Source organism: Cydia pomonella, chromosome 5 (assembly GCF_033807575.1).
Source record: "Cydia pomonella isolate Wapato2018A chromosome 5, ilCydPomo1, whole genome shotgun sequence".
Lineage (NCBI taxonomy): Eukaryota > Metazoa > Arthropoda > Insecta > Lepidoptera > Tortricidae > Cydia > Cydia pomonella.
In genome coordinates, this window is record NC_084707.1 from 2,046,468 (window position 1) to 2,069,311 (window position 22,844).

Here is a 22,844-nt window from a genome sequence, read left to right on the forward strand (position 1 = left end):
TTAAACGATGTTACCATATCATATAGTTCGTGTCACCCACGATGACGCGTAGATTTGCCAAATCTAAGCTTTAATGTCAATACATTACGAGTCAAGGCGCGCGTCGTCATGAATGACACGACATACATAATGTACGGAGCCGTACTGCAACATTCACTTTAATTTTAGAGCAAATACCAGCTGAGCTGAGCCCCTTCTTAGATATGAGTTTTTTGGTAAATACCTATTTCCGTCGCGCTGTTGGGGGCTGTTAAAATGAGTGCGATTGCGATAAGGACAACTGTCGCAGCGACGAAAAATCTCAGAAAGCGAAGAAAATTTAACCAGTCATAACGAAATTTTTGGGAATGGAATGAGAAGGAAATTACATAAAGACAGACCAAGCTAAGTTGGCAACGGTTATGATAGCCCAGCCTAAGTGTAAACGTCATAATTTCATAGAAGATTGACGTTTAAAATACACTTGGACTGTCTGGGCTGTCAAAATCGCTGCCAACTTATCTTGGTCTGTGTCTGACAGTTTTGATTATTGCGTTTATTTTTGCCGATATTGTATGCGCATTTATTTGGCCGTTTATAGCGCTCTAAAGTAAACTAGTTCTTATAAATAGATTCAATCAAAAAGAAATTTCTAAATCGGTTCAGAAATGACGGAGTTATGAAATAACAAGCATTAAAAAACACACACCAACCGAATTGATAACCTCCTCCTTTTGAAATCTTGAAGTCGGTGAACAAGAATATAAAAAAAAATATAAAAAAATATTCCGACGAATTGAGAACCTCCTCCTTTTTTGAAGTCGGTTAAAAAGGTAAACAGAGTCAGACGCCGGTATTGGTAATATTGAAGTCATATAATACAATTAATCATATAGAGCCAAAATCCAGAGGAAAATTCCGAGAACGGTTGTATGGAAAAATTACCATTAATATTTCCTCTTAACTGTCAAACACAACGATTATTTCTAACCCTCTCATTGTTAAACTTAGCAATCTTACAAACCTGAGTTAGTTTGTCCCTTTCTTACAAACGGGAATGTCAAAATGACGAATAGGGACAAACGACAACGGCTTTTTAGAGTTGAAATACATTTATGAATAACGCCATTAAACTTTATACCTATTCCACTAATAATTAACATTTTTCTATTATCAACTATAATTGTTGAATTATGATTTCGTATACCCAACTGGTATTGCCTACGTTTCGTGTATGTAGTCCCAACTCGACTATAATATTCATAAGCAAACGCTGTAGTCAACTATAATGAAATTGACCATTCACGTGGCGCCGCGGTCCAGTGGAAAAGACACCAACGCGCGACTATTTCATGAGTAATATTTATATATTATGCACGCGTTGATGTCTTTTGTACTACTGAGATACTTACCTAATTTACTTTAATTATTTAGGTTTTCTAGTAGAAAAAGTGATATATATAGTCATGCTTTTTCAATCTCGTGCCTTACTTAGGCAACTCAGCAAGCATCGTTGCTTAATCACGGTACTTGACTGAATAGCTTTTTATTATTTCACGATTGTATAGGGTGCGCTACCCGTCAGTAAAACTGTTCAATTCTAACTAAAAGATTGGCATAACCATACTCAATTGGTACCATCATCCTTACAATTGACATTTCGTGAACCTTATTCCAATGTCATAAGACTCACCAATGGTCAAGGAGTGTTAGTACTAGGCTTGGTAGCTATCCGGTCATAAAACAACCAATTTGCAATCATATGCAACACAATATCATGAAACGCCCCTCGTTGGACAGATAAGCGCTGATAGCGGTCATGGGCAGGCCTGAGATTGTGGCGTCACGGCACGGGGCTCACTTTAATGTCACAGTTAGTAATAGTGCTTTATACCGAATGCCTACGCTCCACCACACCCTAATAGAATCACCCACATATCTACATACCAGATAAATACAAATTTTGAATTAACTGACAAAATAGTGATTTGTAATTTTTTTTTCTCGACCGCTCATATCGTTGACGGACAGGAGGGAGGGGGGAGCCCGTCGCGGCGAAGCGGCGCGAAGGCGAATAAAAGTACGGTACCTACTCGAACTTTTTAGGTGCATAAAAATGTAAAAAATGAGCGCAGTCTCGCCAACAACCCGCTTAACACATTCACTGCCAGACAAAAAACGGCGCACTACCCCAGAAACCGGTGGCCTATAGCTGCGTACAAAACAACTCGCCCAGCGGGTTGTCCGGCATCTGAACAAAGTTCACGAGCGCCCACCAGGTGGGTTCCCGGCAGTGAATGTGTTAAGCAGTTTGGCGAGTAACTTTAAATTGATTATGTATATTGGCCTTTGAAAAAAAAAATTGAATGTCATCACTGTAAATGTCATCTCACTTTGTGTGGAATGACATACGCTGTGCTGTGCCCTAGCACAGCACAGCGTATGTCATTCTAGATCTAGAGCAGAGCCTAACCAAGGAAGACCTCCACCGACAGAAAACCGCAGCCAAATAACACTAGACCCTACTCATAGTGTTATGTTGCTGACGGTGAGTAAGGTTGCCAGAGTTCAGCGAGGGTGCGGGAGTTGTCGTGGTGGAGGGGCTTAGTAGCCGTGGCTTGGTCACCCACGGTGAAGCGAAGAGGCAACCAGGGCCGGCCTGTTTGAGGTGCGGGCTGGCCCGAGGAGGACGCTCCAAGTGGGCTTGGTAAGCCCGCTTGTGACGCGTTGGAGGTGGACCGTCGAGGAAGAGGAGCGTCGGTATTGCGGTGAGCCGTCCTCCCTATTCTCGACGGCCGAGGTGGAATCGCAGGGGAAGAGGCGTGATGGTATCACGATGCGCCACTCTTCCTATCCCCTGCGACCTTGGCGGGGCTGTTCCGGTGTAGCGGCGTTGGTGGGGCTGCAGAGGAAGAGGAGTGTCGGTGTTACGGTGTGCCGTTCTCCCTGTCCTCTGCAGCCGAGTTGTGGTTTGCGGCAGAACCATGGACCTCATCTGCCGCCGGGCGCTGGGGAGTTTTCTGGCCTCCTTGTGGCGGGCTCGGGGGGAAGGCGCGTCGAACCATCTGGCGCGCCTCGCGTGAAGGGCGTTCGGGCATTCGCGAAAGAGCCCGCTCGCGGGCGGCTGCCGCCGGTGGGGTCGCGGATGAGTACGCAAGCGTTCCTGTAACCCCACCAATAAGGCGGCGAGGTGGCATATGGGGGGTTTTTAGTGGGTATACCGTGGGCCTCATTAGCCTAGACGGGAGTCCCACATAACCACTCGGGTCACCTCCCGCACCCGGGTGGTATGCGGAATGCATTATCCCCCCTAGAAAAAAAAAAAAAGGGTGCGGAGTGTTAGGGTCGGCAACCCGCATGTAAGACCTCTGGAGTTGCAGGCGGGCCATATGCTCATTTGCCAGCGACGCAGTCTAATATGTAAAAAAAATATTGATTAGACGGGTCCACTTCGGCGGGAATTACCTCGACGACAAATTGACTGAACATTGCCCGAATCTCAGTACAGTCGGCAATGTATAACGGAATGTGTATCATACAATGTAAGGTACTTGTCAACCACCGTTGACGACCGGTCTGGACTAGTGGGTAGTGACCCTGCCTATGAAGCCGATGGTCCCGGGTTCGAATCCTGGTTACGGCATTTATTTGTGTGATGAACACAGATATTTGTTCGTGAGTCATGGATGGTTTCTATGTAGATAAGTATGTAAGTACTCGTATTTATCTATATCCGTATGTATATACTTATATCGTCGCCTAGGATCAAGCTTTGCTTCGGTCGATCTGTGTAAGATTGCCCCCAAATATTTATTTATTATTCATTTATTTATTGTCATGTTGAATAAATAACAGCTTATTCTTCGTTCGTTTCATGACATCCTAACAGTGTTGGCCGAAAGTTAATTACAATTGACCATTAACCATAACAAATTGAACCATAAACCGAAACGGACGGTTACAGATTACGGTTCAATTTGTAATGGTTGCTGGTCAATTCTAATTAACGTTCAGCCAACACTGCTTCCTAAACACAGGTAAAAACCAGAATAATAAATAATAATTTGTTTAATTAAATTAGGTATATTTTGTAGCTTTATATAAATTATAATAACAAAAATTCCGTGAAGTATTGTAGTTTTGTAGTTATAAATAAATTAGTATGATTTAAGATTAGTATAAGATTAGTGTTAGGCAAAATTTAGGTAATCTCATTGTGATGTATAATACAAGTAGTCAATATTAGGTACTCCATAATTGTTGTATATATCAGTACTTATTACCTTTTAAAATGTTTTTAGTGTAAGTTATAATATGTATGATGTGGATGTACTTTAATAATAATAAAAAATAATAATACATTTTGGATCAAATCAGCCAAGTTGCTTTTGCGTATTATAAATTAAAATCATTTGTGGGTTAGGTACTAATTAATGTCATTACAATGGAATCACTTATCATAATATTAACATTGTAATATACTACAGTTTGATAACAACTAAATATGATGTCCATAACCCTATATTGAATATCCCTTTTTAAGGTTACAGGATATGGACATACAACATAAAAAAGAAATAAAAAAACTCTATCATCAACATTATCAACATACCAGCCCTAATATTAGTACAAAGTTACTAATTAACTTCAAATAGCCCTAGTGGCCTAGTGGATATGACGTCAGACTTTCAATCCGGAGGTCTCGCGTTCATATCCTGGCTCGTACCGATGAGTTTCTTGGAACTTATGTACGGAATATCATTTGACATTTACCACTAGCTATTCGGTGAAAGAAAAACTCATAAGGAAAGCTGGGCACATCCGCGAAGAAATTCAATGGTGTATGTGAAGTCCCCAATCCACATTGGGCCAGCATGGCGACTATAGTCCAAGCCCTCTCGAGCATGAGAGGATACCTGTGCCCAGCAGTGGGATGTAGATAGGCTGAATGATTATTAGACAATTTTACACGATCAATCTAGTTTTACAGTAAGCTCAATAAGGCTTGTGTTGTTCTAATTTTACTGTTACTAAGCCACTAGGCCAGGGATTCCCAAACTGTGCGCCGTAGACAGTAAAAAAGGAGCGCCGTGAGGCAATCCTCACCATGTTACCTATTTCAAATAGCCTAGCTAGTTTAGGGCCCCTAGCCAACCCCTATGGTTCCCTAGGGTTGATTAAATTTTACACTTGCAAGTCCGCCACGAACTGAAAGAGATAGGGAACCTGTTCACTAAGCGACAAGACATCTAGTGCTGGACAAACGATCTGTGCAACGCCCCACTGTTTTCTGATACAACTTGTATGGTAAAATAAATAAATGCGGTAAGGGGTTAAATAGATAAAAATATAAGTAACATATAGACTACCTAGCTTGCATATTATAGGAGCTTCGTCTGCCAACAAACCACTCTGTGGTTTGGCAGAAGTATATTGTAAATATTTATAAGGCATGAAACGTGAATAAACGTTTTTTTTTTTTTTTTATATACTTAAATAACAAGGTTGGACAAATTAAGGCAATAGAACCATAATTTTAGCCCCAACAAGGCCTAGTTTATCCTCTGGGTTGGAAGGTCTGATGGCAGTCGCTTTCGTAAAAACTAGTGCCTACGCCAAATCTTGGGATTAGTTATCAAGCGGACCCCAGGCTCCCATGAGCCGTGGCAAAATGCCGGGACAACGCGAGGAAGAAGAGGAGAACCATAATTTTAGCCTATAAAAACAAGATTTCTTGATTATGAGAGTAAAATAAATAAATAAATATTATAGGACGTTATTACACAAATTGACTAAGTCCCACAGTAAGGGCCGATTTAGACGGCACGCGAACTCGCATGCGATTGTAGTTACATTGCAGACTATTGAGGTTACAACTAATTCGGCGACCGATCAAATACCGCAATGTAATGAAACTCGCTTGCGAGTTCTCGCACCGTGTAAATGAGCCCTAAGAGAGTATTTCTCTTTTTTTTGGTACTTTTTATGTGACCTTTACCACTTTGCCACTTTTGTGTTTCTAGTCAGGATCTCGAGCCCTTTTTATCCATATAGGAGAAAAATCTGTGTTCCAAAAAATTCCATACATTTCCCACACTTTCCTTTTTGTTACGCCATACAAAGTATATGGGGGAATGGTAACACAATAGGAAAAATCCCTGGGATATTTTATATCCCATTATGATCGGAAAAGCTTGTGATGTTGAGTAGAAAAAACATAAAATTTATGAAAACGTACAAAATTAATGAAAGTGGCATTTTTTTAAAGAAACGCTCATAACATAACAGTAATAAAAACTACTCACAGTTAGGATTGCCGTAGGTGACGTTTAACTGCGCAGCAAACTGCACAATGACACACGTCACATTCTTGCCGTAAGGCCACAGTCCCTGGTCCGGAGGTCCAATGGGCTTGGGGGGCACTGGGGCCGGTGTAGGCGTTGGCTTCGGTGGGGCTGGCGTAGTTGTGGTTGTAGTTGTAGTGTCGGGAGTTGAAGTAGTTGTTGATGGAGTCGTACTCGTTGAGGTGGTTGTTGATGGCGTTGTGTCTGGTGTTGTTTCCGGCGTTGTGTCTGGTGTTGTTTCCGGCGTTGTGTCTGGTGTTGTTGGTTCTTTGGTGGTTGAAGTGAGATCAATGACTTCTGTTGGTGGTGGTTTTGGTACCTCCGCATGGCCTGTTGGGATAAAAGGGTAAGTAAGATTGCTTGCTTTAAATCTCTGATAGGTTGTTTATTACAATACTACTTTAAGTAGATATTTGACCTATACATATCCACTATAATCTAAGATTAGTGTTGGTTAAGACTCAAGTACTTTGACTCCTCTGCTTAAACACACCCACACTAGCGCCTCTTAAGCAACATCTAGTCAACTCTATGGCTTCTGCTCTACACAATGTTGATGCAACTGCGCAGCAACACCATTTTCCATAACGCTGACTAGTCACCGACGCTCAAAAAATGCTGGTGGGGTTAAGACAGTTTTTCAGTCTTATAACTAAACCGAAGCTCGAGATATTTTCAAATTGATATAGATCAGAATCTTATGTAGAAATTTTATTTTTTAGAGAACTTGTAATTTCGAAATGCATAAAATTCATGGATTAGGTACACAAGTCTACAAGAACACCTATTTATTTTACTGTTATTCAGGTGAAACCTATAAAATAAAATTGTTGACAGAGTCTTTATTCAGGGGCTTGGGGCTTTTTGAGTTGCACTAAAATGACTCAATAAAGAACTCAACTCGGGCCTAAAGGCTCAAGTTTTTGAAGAGCTGAGTTTCGTAAAAACGAGTCATGTTCTTCAAATTTAGTCTCAATAGACTTGAGTAACTACCAACACTAACTGCGATTAAATGTTACAATTAAGAAACAAAATAAAAAATAACAGGAACATTTATAACCATAAAAGGTCAACTCAAAGGACTACTAATTTTAACGTCCAGTCTGGCTTGGCCGGTAGTGACTCTGCCTATGAAGCCGATAGTCACGGGTTTGAATCCCAGTAAGGGCATTTATTTTTGTGATGGACACAGATTTGTTCCTGAGCATGGGTGTTTTCTATGTAATTATATAAGTATGTATTAATCGATTGTATCTGTATATTGTCGCTTAGTACCCATCGTACAAGCTTTGCTTAGTTTGGGGCAAGACTAATCTGTGTAAGATGTACAGTAATATTTATTTATTTATAATTTATGTAATAAAATAATAATTAACAATCTCATTAAATAATGATTTTGATTTGGTAACAATGACCAAGTTTACGACGATCAAGGTTATTTTCAAAGCAATTCGGCCGTATAATTATGTACAAATTAACGTTACAGTTCTATATTCAATTTGAAGGTAGGATATTATTTAAACTGCTCAGGAAAAGACGTAAATAGGTTCCACATATGTTTGCTTATCTTTTTATTACTAGTAACAAAAAGCTTTCATACGATATCGCATTATTAGACCTGCAATCTAATTAATGGAGAAACATTTTCTAGAAACAATTTAAAGTAAGATGAAGGTACTCTCAGATTCATAGCCTTTTGTTGCGCAAATGACGCCAGAAGTATACCGACATGGATTGCGATGAGCTAAAAACCTAACGCCCCTCGCATTCTCGCGATAAAAAGCAACAAAGACACTGCTTAATCTACATTGCGAAATGAATACGCATTGAAACGGTACTTACCAAGAACCAGAGCGCCACAAATCAAAGCCGACAAAAAGTAAAATTTAAAGGATGCCATATTTATGAATTGCGCCGCGACAACTACAGATTGAAATTGCGTTTAACAAGCAATAATAGGAACTGCGAGGCAAAAGGAATCGTGATAATCCGGTAGTGAAATTAACGTCAGTCACTCTGCGCTCGCTGGACAGCTGAGCGATGTTGCCAAAGTATAAACAGTTGACCAGCGAAAAAAAACAGTGATGTGAATTAACCGGTAACTGCAAGTAACTCTAGCATGTGTCGCTTGCGGCATGCGTCAATGTATCGAATTAATCGTGTTACAACATTTTTAATTACTTTTAAATATTATTAAAATACATAACTTATTACTTAAGGATAACAATCTTTTATGTTATTAAAAATTATAATCACATTAAAATTATAAGTAATAATAAAATGCATGTTTGAAATTTATGACTTATTAATTATCGACTTACAATATAGGACCTAGGTGGACTTAAAGTATACCGCGTAAGGGGATATAGCAAAAACATACGCAAACGACAGAGCATAAGCTTATCATCGTCAAACAACTACTAAATTACATTTAACGGTGACATAAACGTATTATTTGCTCGTAACAATCATCATCTCCTAAAAGTTGAAATGCCTTTTAATTAGAACAACTAAGGGAAACAGCCCGACATTCACCATTCGCTATAAGGTAACGTGTGTGTGTGTTACAATGGGACTTGAAAAAAGAACAATCAACATTATTATTAGTGTTTTGGTTATTTCAGTTATAATCGGTAAGTTTTCTTTGGCGCTCAACTGTAATTTACGAGTTTTTAAGTAAAATGAAGCATCACTTATGATAAGAGCGAATAATTTTCCCGCCTTCTGACGAGGCGGGAAAATTATTATTTACATCATTGGCTTATTTGATAGGACTATAAATAAAAAAAAAATACTATTGCCATGTTACTTTAAAAGCTATAAGGTTAATTAACCTTATGCTTATGCAAGTGTCACAATAAATTAAAAACCGGCCAAGAGCATGTCGGGCCACGCTCAGTGTAGGGTTCCGTAGTTACTCTTCCGTCACAATAAGCTTAACTGGAGCTTAAAGTATAGTAAATTGTTAACCAAGGGATGAAACGGTACCTTTCACGCGAGTTGAACAAATAGGCAAATTTGCATAATCAGTACCTAATTAGGTAAAGTAAGTCTTTTTACTATGAAGGGGGAACTTTTTGCGATAACTCAAAAACAGCTAAACTGATCATGTCCGCTATAGTTTTCATTTAATGTCTTTCTTAAGCTCTACTTTCACGATTTTTTTCATAATTTTTGTTTTTTTTTTTTTCTTTCGGAGCGATTATCTCCGAATATATTCACTTTATCAAAAAATGTTTGTCGAAGACCCTTATTAGTTTTGAAAGACCTTTCCAACGATACCCCACACTGTAGGGTTGAAGCAAAAAAAAAATATTCACCCCCACTTTACGTGAAGGGGAGGTACCCTCAAAAAAAAAAAAATTAAATTTTATTGTACGACTTTTTCGGCTTTATTGATTTATATATCCATGCCGAATTTCAGCTTTCTAGCACTAACAACCACGGAGCAAAGCCTCGGACAGACAGACAGACAGACGGACATGGCGAAACTATAAGGGTTCCTAGTTGACTACGGAACCCTAAAAATAGAATGAAACTACAGACGTAACAACGGTAACAACTATATAATAGCCACGTGCACGGTAGTGCACAGACAAAGTCAATTTATTTTGAAATATAAATTATATTGATTATTTACATTACCTAATTTATCTGCATAAATACATTATGTAGATACAAACTACACAACGACAACCGGTTTGGCTTAGTGGGTAGTGACCCTGCCTACGAAGCTGATGGTCCCGGGTTCAAATCCTGGTAAGGGCATTTGTTCGTGTGATGAGCATGGATATTTGTTCCTGAGTCATGGGTGTTTTCTATGTATTTAAGTATTTATTAATATGTATATATTATATATATCGTTATCTAAGTACCCTCAACACAAGCCTTATTGAGCTTACTGTGGGACTTAGTCAATTTGTGTAATAATGTCCTATAATATTTATTTATTTAAACTACGGAGTTATTATTAAAGGTTGCCGGCGGACATCATGAGCTCATTGTCGTAAATTTGTCAATTACACACCGTGGCAATAAACAGTTTGTACACAATGACCTCGGTCCGGAAATTATTATGTCACTAGGTATATCATTCCGACACATAAACTATTTCACACTAATGAATTACATACTCGTAAGTATGGCTTCTTGCTTAATATAAGTTAAGCCTTTTCTTATTTCGTTTAAAAAAATGTCTAATTATTATTTGTTTATTCTTAGCGTCCCACGATCCTTAATAGATATTTACTAGTACGGTAATTTGTACTAATAACACTACTTTCCTAAAACTATGATTAAAGAAATTAGAAACATTGTTAAATTATGGAACAGTCGCTATTGTTTTGGAAACAAAATTCACTTCTATATTGAAACACACTCAGCTTGTCAGTAAAAAAGGGGGCAAATTTAAAAATGTAGGCGCGAAGAGTAGCATATCATAGACAATTTTATTTGCGCGTCTTTATCTACTGACAAGTTGGGTGTGTTTCAGTATATTTTCAAATATCATTGATTCAAAGACTGCTAACTTTTTGTATTGTGGGCCGAGGTCCTTACATAGTTTGGATTGATTATTTACATTCGAAAACCTGTTCGTTTGCCGTATACGCCGTTATATACCTATATCACGCATTTTCTATATTACCTGTCGGTTTTCTATTTCAGGATGCTCACTCGGACTACTATTTGCGTTCTTGTTTTATCAGGCACCTTACATTGGTAAGATAATTGAATGAAAATATTTAAAATATTCGTAAGTAATAAAAACTTGATTGTACAAAACAAGGATAGGTAACAACAGATATATAATTGAATATTAATTGTCGAGTTGTTTTGATTTTGATGTTACACTGAAAAAAATGGAACTTCTTATCACAAGACGTACATTATCTCACTGTCTAGTAAAATAAATAAATAAATATTTGGGGACAATATTACACAGATCGACCTAGCCCCAATTCCTTACAGGGCTCATATTTGTAACTTTTATTTCGTAAGAACTTATGTACAGCATGAGAACAAATAAACTACTTGAATCATCATCATCATCCTGGACCTTTATCCCTATTTGAGGTCGGCCTTCCTTGTCCTAAGCCTCCAGGTGGCACGATTCCTGGTTAGATTCTTGTCGATCTTTTGTACTATTAGGTCTTTTTGGACCATCGTCAACCAAGTGGCGGGGGGCCTTCCGCTTCCACGCTTCATCGTCGGCAAGTGTAAGTTAAGGCTGTCGACGAAGCGTGGAAGCGGAAGGCCCCCCGCCACTTGGTTGAAATAAACTACTTGAATACATACGAATATAAATAAATACATACTTATATACATAGAAAAGCCATCTATGACGATGAATCATTTTTCTAAATCATGTCCAATGATTTGTTTATATTTTCTATAATTAAACTGCCGAAACTGCACTTTGATGAAGACTGCTCGGAGCAGTCGTGAACAATAAACTTTTGAGAAAATTACTACTAGTACTTTAATGTACTTACTTATATTCGTACTATTAGCTTAGTTACCCCTTATATTGTGAGCAGCAGCTCTACAGTTATGTTTGACCTCAGGTCATTATTTCGTTTCGTAGAGCTGGAAGCATGGCCACGTCTAGCTGATGATGATCAGCGACTCATCCATTTTAAAACTGCTGAGCCAGGGACCTGGCACCGCTGGGTCCATCAAATAAACGAATTTCTCAATGGTAAGTAGACTGTAGAGATATCTTTATTTATTAGTGTTAGTTTAAGATACGTAATTATTTCTTCTTCTTAATTTCGGTTGCACCAGACCATTTTGTCACCGTTAAGAGGGACGAATAGGGACCGTGCGCGTTGGAGGGTCTGACATCTTGTGCTCTGAATCGGAACCATAAACATGTACATTTACACGTCACGTGTTTTCTTGTGCATAGTAGGTTCTGCCATCTTGTGGGCTACATCGGAACAATAAACATCACATTTACGCCTCGCGCCAAAAATCTGACGGCTCCTGTGCTGCCTCCTACAGTTCATGCACGCTGCGCGTTCATGCGCGTTTGTACCTTTTTGAATCTAAAGAAATAACGATAATTTTTATATGAAAATATTTTGGGAGAAAACGGTTTATTACCAACTAAATCTTTACAAATCACTTTCATTTTGATGTCGATCGCTTTAGCATAATATATTGTAAGTTTAAAGATTTCGCTTAAACAAAAAAAAATGCTTTGCATATTTTGAAAAAACCTAGTTTTTCATTGTGACATAGAGAATGGAAAATATTTAGAAGCGGAAAACGTTGTCTCTTTTCGTATGGACGTTCACGTGGTATACATCCCTTTTAAAGCGTTCACTAAATTATAATATTATTTTACAGCATACGAGACCCCATCTCCCGAGGATCCACCCCACGCACCGTGCTCCACTCACCCTTACCACGAAGAATCGGGACGGTCTGAATCCTGTGCCCACGCTATGCGGTACTGGCATCCTTGTACCATCGATACCCTATATGAATACGTCAGGGGTACACCTTGTGTGTTCCTTAGACTAGCCCATGTAAGTTATAAATGGGGTTGAAAACTTTTAAATGTTTGTAAAGTAGGCGCCAGCATAGGTTTTACCTGTCTCTAGTGTCTGTGAGATTCTGCTTAAATGGCATCCAGGTCAGCATAAAGCCATAACATTCCCAAAAAAGAAACAAGAATTTGACACTTCGTTAAAATGACAGGTAAATCTATGCTGGCTCAATTTGTAAAATACTTTAGGCCCACATGGACACGGACATTGAGCAGAAATGAGAAAAAAATACGTGGATAAATACACAAATATACACACTACACACTGTTGTTACATTTCGACCTTTTCCAGAAACTCTGCCTTGTGTCTAGATACTCTAGCTAGATCTATGTCAGTTCTATATGATGAAATAATACGAGTTTTGAGGAAAAAACCAAAAAGAATATATTATAAAACTTTAAAACAAGATTAACATGGAACGTTGTTAGCTGCGTATATACGGCAAGAACATGTACCTAAAAGTCGAGATTTACTCTCACGCGCTGCGTCGCGTTACATGTGGTAAAACTGCAGGCGCTTATGTTTGTGGCCTATTTCCAACACTATATACATGACAGTGTGTCAGCCAAGTTCGCAAAGAAAAAAGTCAATAAACCGGCCGAGGGTTCTATATATCGTTTACACACGCCGTTTGGGACAGTTAATATATATGACTGTATTTTTGTACATATTTTTATCTAATCCTTTTTCTAGGCATAGTACAATTTATCGACCACATACGCGCCATTAAAATTTCAACTTTAGCATTCCGATTTAAGGTTCAAATTAGATTACACTTTCAGGAAATGTACTTGTCTTCGAATGAATCATTAAAGCTGGATTAATTGGAATACATATATTTGGATTTTTCGGGAAAAACTTGTAGATTGGTGCGGCCTGGAAAAGGGTTAATTCAATTTGTGTGAGATACACTTATTAAACGTGTACTTGTAAGTGAGACAGAATTAGTTATTATTATCCAGACATGTTCATATATATATAGTATCTATGTTTAATTATTTGGCACGCCCTGAATCCTACCACTTATGGCGGACTTTAATTTGTAAGAGTGATAAAGGATATGAAAACTTATGATAAAATTCTAATACCCAGTACTGAGATTTTGAAATTTAATTTTTTTTTAAATCCTACGTCGGTGGCAAACAAGCATACGGCCTGTCTGATGGTAAGCAGTATCCGTAGCCTATGTACGCCTGCAACTCCAGAGGAGTTACATGCACGTTGCCGACCCTAACCCCCTCCCAACCTCGTTGAGCTATAATGTATGCTTTCAAAAACAAATCTTTCTTTAAGTAATTACTTGATTCAATTTTTTTCCTTTCACAGATTGAACAATGGACACCTCAGCCGTACAATACTTCGGTGGACTTGCCTATCCCAAATGAAATGCCGGACCACTTGAAGAAGGGCTTGGTAATGCCAATATGCATGATTAACATCTTGGCTTATGGAATCATAAAATTCCTATCTTCTCTGACCTTTCATCATCTCATCAGCATTGCGTTTAATTAAGGAATTCTTTTGAGTTTCTAAACCTTGAAACTATATAACTTACCTACCTTTGATTGGATATTAATCTTTCGGAAGAAAATGGTTTAATAAATCAGTAAAAACCGTAAAATAGTTTTCCTTGCAGAATCATCCATCTGCGAAACTCGAAGACTACGTATGGGTGTCTTGTAAAGGCAAATCGCCAGTTGATGAAGAAAACGTTGGTTATATTCGGTATATCCCTGAATACTTGCCTCCAGGGTTTCCAATTAGACGGTTACATACTGCTGACAAAACTGAGGCTAGTAGCTTGACTACTAACGATGGAGGGCCGCTGGTTGCTGTGCTGTTTCAGAATTTAACGCGTAAGTACCTAGTTAAGCTTAGTTTACTCTAATCGTACGGTTTTTAAACAGTTTACTGTGCTAAAAATGATGTATATGAACGTTTGTCTTGAATAAGTAAATCACATTTTAGTTACCTTATTTTTAGTATATTTTTGGTCTTTTCTTATTTATTGGTGCGAATTATATAGGTATATTGAGATCCAGACACAAATAGACTAATATCAATGAAGATCTTTGATGCGCTGAATTAGAATTAACATACAAATACAATTTAGGGCGAAATTAAATACTTAAACTGATGATTTTTCTCTTAGGCAGTTATGTACAGTCACGTCTCAAAATATTGGTACGAAAAATGTGCCTAAAATATGTATACACTACCTTAATATCTTCTTCTTCCTCGCGTTGTCCCGGCATTTTGCCACGGCTCATGGGAGCCTGGGGTCCGCTTGACAACTAATCCCAAGATTTGGCGTAGGCACTAGTTTTTACGAAAGCGACTGCCATCTGACCTTCCAACCCAGAGGGGTAAACTAGGCCTTGTTGGGATTAGTCCGGTTTCCTCACGATGTTTTCCTTTACCGAAAAGCGACTGGTAAATATCAAATGATATTTCGTACGTAAGTTCCGAAAAACTCATTGGTACGAGCCAGGGTTTGAACCAGCGACCTCCGGATTGCAAGTCGCACGCTCTTACCGCTAGGCCACCAGCGCTTTTTACATACACACCTACACTACCTTAATATACACTACCTTAATATATGGGCAATAAAGTCGTGTACCTATACATATTTGTGGCACTTTTTTCGTATCGATATTTTCAGACGTGACCATTCCTAGTCCTACGACATGTACAAAGGATGATAAGATTTACCTAAAGGAAAATTCACTTTCATTCTTGATACCAAATACCTATATTTATGTCCTAAATGGACTGATTGTCGAATATACCTAGTTAAGTTCTACCATTTTTTCGACAGGTGGCGTGATCATCAATGTGGAATGTCGTATTTGGACTCGAGACATCGCCTACGATGGTATTAGCAACATCGGTCGAACCACCTTCGAATTATTTGTAGACTAGTTTAAAGTTATCCCTACAAGCCCCACTATGCATTAGAACTACAACTGACATTTGAAAAATCATTCAATCGTTTTATTGGCCAACCAAAAAGGTAACGCTGCTAGTCTTCTGGGCACCATAATGCTTGAAAAGGAGCATTTTTTTACTTTTTAGTTTATTTTAAGATTTATTTTATTTTTTATTTTTTATTTATTTATTTATTTAAGAAACAAACAGTCTTTTATAGTTATATATAGCACAGGAACTTTTCTTAAAACTAGACTTACAGTTTCCTTAATGAAAATATTTTAACATCATGCTTATTAAATTAAGTAGTTTCTACATAGTAAAACAGAGCTATTTGTGCGCGCAAAAACAAAAAACAAACAAACAATTTATTTATTATTTATTATATTTTGTTTATATTTAAATTATTAGTTTATTTATTTTGTTCGTTATTCAATTGTTTACGTATTCTTGCGCAATTTTCAAGTATAAACTGTTTTTTTATTGGCCGGTGAGATAGTATATTATCCAGAACCCCCTAGTGTAAATTTATTCGATAGCGTGACGTGACGTACCCGTTTTGTGAATAAATTTACACTAGGGCCACAGATATCTCCCGAGAAGCAACAGTATTGCTTCCTTTTTTGATCTAACCGGCCGAGTGAAGCCAATGTTTTAATAAATTTAAGACCTTGTCTTTGCAGCACAGTTATGTATTTAAATTTATTTTGCTTTTTACAAATAATACCTACGCCTATGGTTCGTTTTTTTTTTGCATTAGAAAAAAGGTAGGTAAGCTATCTTGACGTGTCTTTTAATTAAAAAATTATTTTGAAAAATAAATCACAGGAAATATGTAACAATTATAAATCATATACGATTATTTCCATTATTTTGCTTTCAAAAGTAATATAAATGAGCGTTTTTCAATAATTTTCAAAAAAACTTGAAAAAAAAAACTAAGTACGTACTAGTAAGGTTGTCTGGAAGAGATCGCTCTTTAGCGATAAGACCGCCTGTTGTCTGCCTCTATCACTAATCAATCGTTTTTCTTCAAGCTGTATCTTTTACTGAGGTGTGCCAATAAAGAGTATTCTATCTATCTTCTATTCTATTTACTTATATAATTAAATAAAAATGAGGTGAAAATTGACTTGGCTTAGCTCTACCGAGTCTGTAAGGCCAGTATAGATATTTTCGAAATCCCATTGAAACATCTTTATTTATTTATTATTACTTTATTGCACAATTTATCAAGAATTACATAAATTCAAGCAACATCACCTCGCTTACATTCAAACAACATTTAAATTGACAATTACACATTTACCTATTAGGGTTCCGTACCAAAAAGGTACAAAACGAACTCCTATGGTGTATCTCTGTCCGTCCGTCCGTCTGTCACATTGTTAAATATCTCGAGAACTACTTAAGCTGTCGATTTGAAATTTGGCATAGTTATGAACAGCGCTAACCCGGACACATTGAAAGTGTTACATATATTTATATATTTTTAATGCATAGATACTTAATCATAATATTAAAAAAAAAGTCAAGCTGCAAGTTTAATATTTAACATACTTACTATTGAAAATGCTGTCTATCACAAATTCTTGGGTTTTTTTCGAAACAGAACATTCAGTACCTAATATTAATTAACATTATGACTTAGTGCTACTTTTTTAAATAATAATTTCAGTTCTTAGGTAACTTAAACCTAAACTTAATCATTTTCGGGCCAAGTTCCAATCATACGTTCTCACACATTTAGTATAAATTATACAGAGTGACCTTAGACATTGGACAAACCCTGAAATCCCACGTAGGGTTACTTCTCAGGAATGCTCTAACGTTAATATTTTTTTAATTAAACAAAAGAAAAAAAAAAGATTTTCGAACAAAAGTTATTTGCAATAATCGACAACAAAAAGAAACACACTGTGTTAATCTTTGGCAGTGTTTTTGACAATTTGTTCGAAATATTTGATAATGATGACATTTTTCAAAATTCAGAAACTTATTAGTGTTATAAATAAAAAAGATTATCAAAAAGGTTGAAGAAGGTTCCATACTATTCTTTTAGGATATTACCTTAGGAACTACTAACACATACAGGCTGCTCCAAAGTAAAAATTGGTAATTTGTTAATTTCTTCGAAACCGCTACACCGGCTGTTATGATACTTTGTACACTGGTTCTAAATACCCTAATGCATATGTACATTTCGGCTTTGTCCAATGGCTAGGGACACATTGTATTAAAAAAACTGTAAGAAGTCAAGATACAGGCATCTTTATTTTTGTACTCAGTTATTTTATAATTATAACAGGTTGTTGTTCCCAGGTTTATATTTTAAAAAGTATAAGTTTGGCAAACTTAACAAACTTATGATTACTGATTTTCGATTTACTACTTTGGCATGTTTCTGTAAATGGCTCAATTATATCTACGGTTATAAGTTTATAACATGTATATTCATTAGAATTTAAATTGCCATGTAAGGTAATTTTAACATTCTGTTAAATCGTTTTATTATAATTTTTTAAATCTTATTTATTGAACAATAACAACACTTTAAGATAGATAATTGAAATAAAGTTGTATTTAAGTGACTTATACAGCGTAAACATTAATGTCAAAATTTAAGTACCTAACATTAAGAATGTTTCCCTACCGGCTACTAATGTTGACATTTAGTGACTTGACCTTCACTACCGTGCCCCTCCGGTCGGTAATGATTTATGTCTGAACCATGACATCAAATACATTATTATGGAGCTAATTTATGTTAATTAATTATAACATTTTGTATATCATTTTGACATTATAAGTAATATAAAAAAACGCCAGGATATATTATATTACTTTATAACACATATAGAACGGTATTGAAAACCTCTCAGATTTTTTGTTATGTATATGTACCTACCTAATATTTCCTTTTATGCAATTTTTCCATGAAAAAAAAGGTTACTTAATTATACAGGTGATTCAGGAGACCTGAGCAGGATCAAGCCTGCGTATTCAATAAGTTATCAGTAACGTTTCATACCAGTATTTGAGAGATTAACGTTAAATAATTTTTTTCTACTCAAAATTTTTTTTTTACGACATTTATGAGGATGGTTACCCTCTTTGTTTTATCCATAACAAGTGACAAATTGAATGTCATCGGAGTCTGGTTACTTTCGAAAAATCGTATCTCACTCAAGTGTGACATTTTCTTTTCTTCATAATCAAAGTGCTGTCATAACGGTTAAAGAAGTTTTATGTTTGTCAATTTGTCCATGATTGTAGGTAATCAAATTTGTCCTTAAAGAAAGTTAGATAATAGAAAAAAGCGTGATTGTTTTATTTAAAAATGACGGTGAACGATTCATTAACATTTACTGATTGTGTAGGCTTGGTCCTGCTCACGTCTCATGAATCATCCTGTATACCTATCAAACAACTGGCAACTGTATGAAATTATTTAGATGACTCAACAGTGTCATAATTTCGAACAGCGTTACATTTAAATTGGTATTTGAAAATACTAAATTTATTTATTTCTTTTTATTAAAATTAAAATAACTTCTATTTTTATAAAAAGCGTAAAAAAGTAACAGAGCAATTATACTCTGTATCTTTAGGTATGTAAATAAAAGTAAACAAACAATTTGTACTTTTGTGGGTAGTTGTAATATTTATTGGTTAACCAACTAAATACAAAACCACCTGGATCTGTCACTGAACGACCTGACTTTAACCTACATTATTTGATCATGTAATGTTTTCATCTACCCTCAACTGGCTTAAGGAGCCATTTGAGGGCTGATTTTGTTTACTTTTATTTAAATACCTAGAGATATAGAGTTATAGAGCAAGCCATTGTTTCGTAACAAACCTGATGATTTTACATACCTATCATTAAAGAAAATACTGGCTATCCTCTCACAGACGCGGATCCACGCTATATAATGGAATATGGACATGTCGCTCACACAGCGGAATCGCACGCAGATCCACGTCCGTGTGACCGAAGCCCTAGATTAGCTTTAGATAGACTTACCTCTATATAAATAAATTATGTTTTATATACAAAATTACTTCGGACCCGGGCACGTCCTTAAACTACGTCCAAAAGAGAGGTATGGCCATTGTGAATGTCATCTCGCTTTGTGTGGTAGGGCGCAGCACAGCGGATATCATTCCATATCTAGAGCAGAACCCAACTGGGGAAGTACCTCCACCTTACAGAAAACCGCAGCCGAATAACACTAGACCCAGAGCTCAACGAGGGTGCGTAGTGTTAGGGTCAGCAACGCGCATGTAACTCTCTGGAGTTGCAGGCGTACACAGGCTACGGAGACTGTTTATCATCAGGCGGGCCGTACGCTTGTTTGCCACCGATGTAGTATTAAAAAAATATGATACAGGTTTATACTTATTTTTCTTTTTTTTAAGTTTCGATATATACTCAATTACTCACTCAACAAGGATAACATAAAACGCCCAATGCTTGCAGTATGTTTACCAAACTTAACGACTAAGGAGTAACAATTCACTTCCTGCAAATCTATTCCCAGTCCACTATAACTTGGATCTTTTTAAATCGAGAGTGATTAGACATCTTTTAGGTAAGCAAGATCCATCCTAGACTGCATCAGCACTTACCATCAGGTGAGATTGTGGCCAAATGGTTACCCTACTCCAATAAAAAAAAATAGGCAAAAATTTAATTTTTGTACAAGCTTTTAACTCTGACTGTACTTTTCTTTCCACTGGCAACTAATACTCGTCGAGACAATTCTAAAAACACAATTAGGTTGCGTAGTATCACAGAGTTCTTATGGCCACCTCCTGTCTCCATCATCAGATTAGCTCGATGGTACCTTAATATTGCATTGTCACCCGACTTACATATGTATAAGTATGCAAAAGGGTCTAGCCGCAATCCTATAGTGAAACTGCCGCTGGCTGAAATGTATACCTTTCTTAGAAGCGTTAATTGGTCTTATTATAAGATATCATTTTACAATATTTCAAGCCTGGAATCCCCTTGGTTTGGATTAAAAAAAAATATATATATATAAAATCTTTTTTAATTTTTCTAAGCTAAACTAATGGTTAGATTTCTTTGAAATTCGGATTATACATGGCACTAATAGCAATACATTTTCAAAAAAAAAATCAAAGTTCTAACTTATTTACAAAGGCCTAAAAAAATATTTTTTTTTGTTTAAATTTTTTTTTATTGTTTACAAGAGGGCGACAACCTCAATTTTTAGGTATTTAATGCACAATACAATATTGTATGAAATATATTTTTTTCATAAAAATCCATCTGTGGCAACAAGATAAAAATGTCTTACTAATGCAGGCCATTCGTCTTACGACCATTAACCGTAAAATACAGATACATTCTCGGCATATGTCTAAGAAGGTATATAGATGCTTCATAAAGTATGATGGCGAAAAGACGGGAGTAGAAGCAATCGATCAATATTGTTGTGAATGTGCGAATGGGTTAAGAACAGTAGGTTGTTGTTCACATGTAGCGGCAATTATATATTACTTGTCGTATGGCAGATTTTTATCCAGAATTCCGCGGCCTAATAGCCATAAACTCTGTGCACTGTTCAAGACCGAAGGTATAAATGTTAGTATTAATACAGACAGTGACGAGGATGAGTAATTATAAGTGTTATGTTTAGGTGTAAATTGTAGGATTTTAATAAAATGTGCTTTACTTTTTTAGTTTCTTTTGATACTTATATTTTTTTAGGCCTTTGTAAATAAGTCAGAACCTTGTTTTTCTTTTTAATGTATTGCTATTAGTGCCATGTATAATCCGAATTTCAAATAAATCTAACCATTAGTTTAGCTTAGAAAAATTAAAAAAGATTTTATATACAACGTGTCCCAAAACTCAACGATAAGCCGGCACCAGAGGATGGAGCTGCTTATGATTAGTCGAGAAAAAATAAGGAAAAAAATATATCTCAATTATTTTAGAAATTACAGAAAAAAAATGAAATTCATCGAAAATCGACATCCCTAATGGTATTTTTAACGACCATGTCACAAATATTCAAATATTACTGTTTTTGTTTTTGTTTTTGGAAACTTTAGTAGCCCTGCTATCTAACACAGTTCTTAAAAATACCATAATACATGTAGTTTTTACACAAAAAATAATCAAAATTCATTTTGTCCCTACACTTTTGAAAGATTTTTTCTTACAGTCCACTTTCAATCATCATGGTGTAAAAAAATAGTATCGACACCACTATGGCAATTATTTTCAAAAGTTGACGCAACTAACCAAGATTCCAAAATGGTATAATACTTTAGGAAACCTAGTCACAAAAAAAAACAACGAATTTTTAAACAAGAATCGACATTATTTAATGTTGGCGGTAATCACTTTTACTGTACCCAAAAAAGGATTTTTGTTGTTGAAAAATGTTGAATAAATGCAAAGAAATGGTACAATTTTTTTTCCTTTTTTTTAAATTCATTTACTACATTATTAATACTACAGTAAATGTTCAAATTGCCTGCCACCGGCATTAATACAGACATGACATCGCCTTAGAAATGATCGTTTTATCCGTCGTGCATATCTTCTACCATTGATATGATCCGCAGCTTGTGTGATTTTTTGGCGAAGCTCGTCCAATGTTGCTATGGGTTTTGAGTAGATTTTGTCTTTAAGACAGCCCCAGTAGAAGAAGTCCAGGGGGTTCAGGTCGGGCGAACGGGGTGGCCACAAGATAGGACCAAGTCGCCCGATCCAACGCCCTGGATACTCTTGGTTTAAGTATTCTCGCACTGCACGGGCATAGTGAGCTGGGCAACCATCATTTTGAAACCACATGTTTTGTAAATCACGTAAAGGCACGTCTTCTAATAATTCAGGCAAGTCGTTTTGTAAAAAGGTCAAATAGCCATCACCATTAAGGTTTCCTTGTAACTCAAAGGGTCCAATTACATTTCCATTTAAGATGCCCGTCCATAAGTTAACCTTGAATTGATACTGAGATTTGTCTTCTCTCATCAAGTGCGGATTTTCATT

The 22,844-nt window shown here is 36.6% G+C and overlaps 3 protein-coding genes across 4 annotated transcripts in view; 1 reads left to right on the top strand and 2 right to left on the bottom strand.

Annotated features, from left to right (window-relative positions):
- The window catches only part of LOC133518391 (lysosome-associated membrane glycoprotein 1-like), a 28,339-nt gene extending 19,985 nt beyond the window's left edge, over positions 1 to 8,354 (bottom strand). The window contains exons 1-2 of the mRNA XM_061852065.1: positions 8,166 to 8,354; positions 6,285 to 6,653 (exon numbers count right to left, since the gene is read on the bottom strand). Of these exons, the coding sequence (XP_061708049.1) occupies positions 6,285 to 6,653; positions 8,166 to 8,223 (427 nt within the window). The 5' untranslated portion in view covers positions 8,224 to 8,354. The remainder of the gene's footprint in view (positions 1 to 6,284; positions 6,654 to 8,165) is intronic.
- Positions 1 to 22,844, bottom strand: part of LOC133518390 (uncharacterized) — a 194,504-nt gene that overhangs the window by 148,719 nt on the left and 22,941 nt on the right. The gene's annotated exons all lie outside the window — the stretch shown is intronic.
- On the top strand, positions 8,506 to 15,902 carry LOC133518393 (sodium/potassium-transporting ATPase subunit beta-2-like). Of its 2 annotated transcripts, none has more exons than XM_061852068.1 (7): positions 8,506 to 8,956; positions 10,989 to 11,042; positions 11,908 to 12,021; positions 12,675 to 12,856; positions 14,204 to 14,290; positions 14,502 to 14,733; positions 15,696 to 15,902. In XM_061852068.1, exons 1-7 carry the CDS (start codon positions 8,893 to 8,895, stop codon positions 15,797 to 15,799), a joined length of 837 nt encoding a protein of 278 aa, XP_061708052.1. In that variant the 5' UTR covers positions 8,506 to 8,892; the 3' UTR covers positions 15,800 to 15,902. The 2 variants fall into 2 exon arrangements, with proteins under 2 accessions (XP_061708052.1, XP_061708053.1); XM_061852069.1 differs by having other exon boundaries at positions 14,514 to 14,733.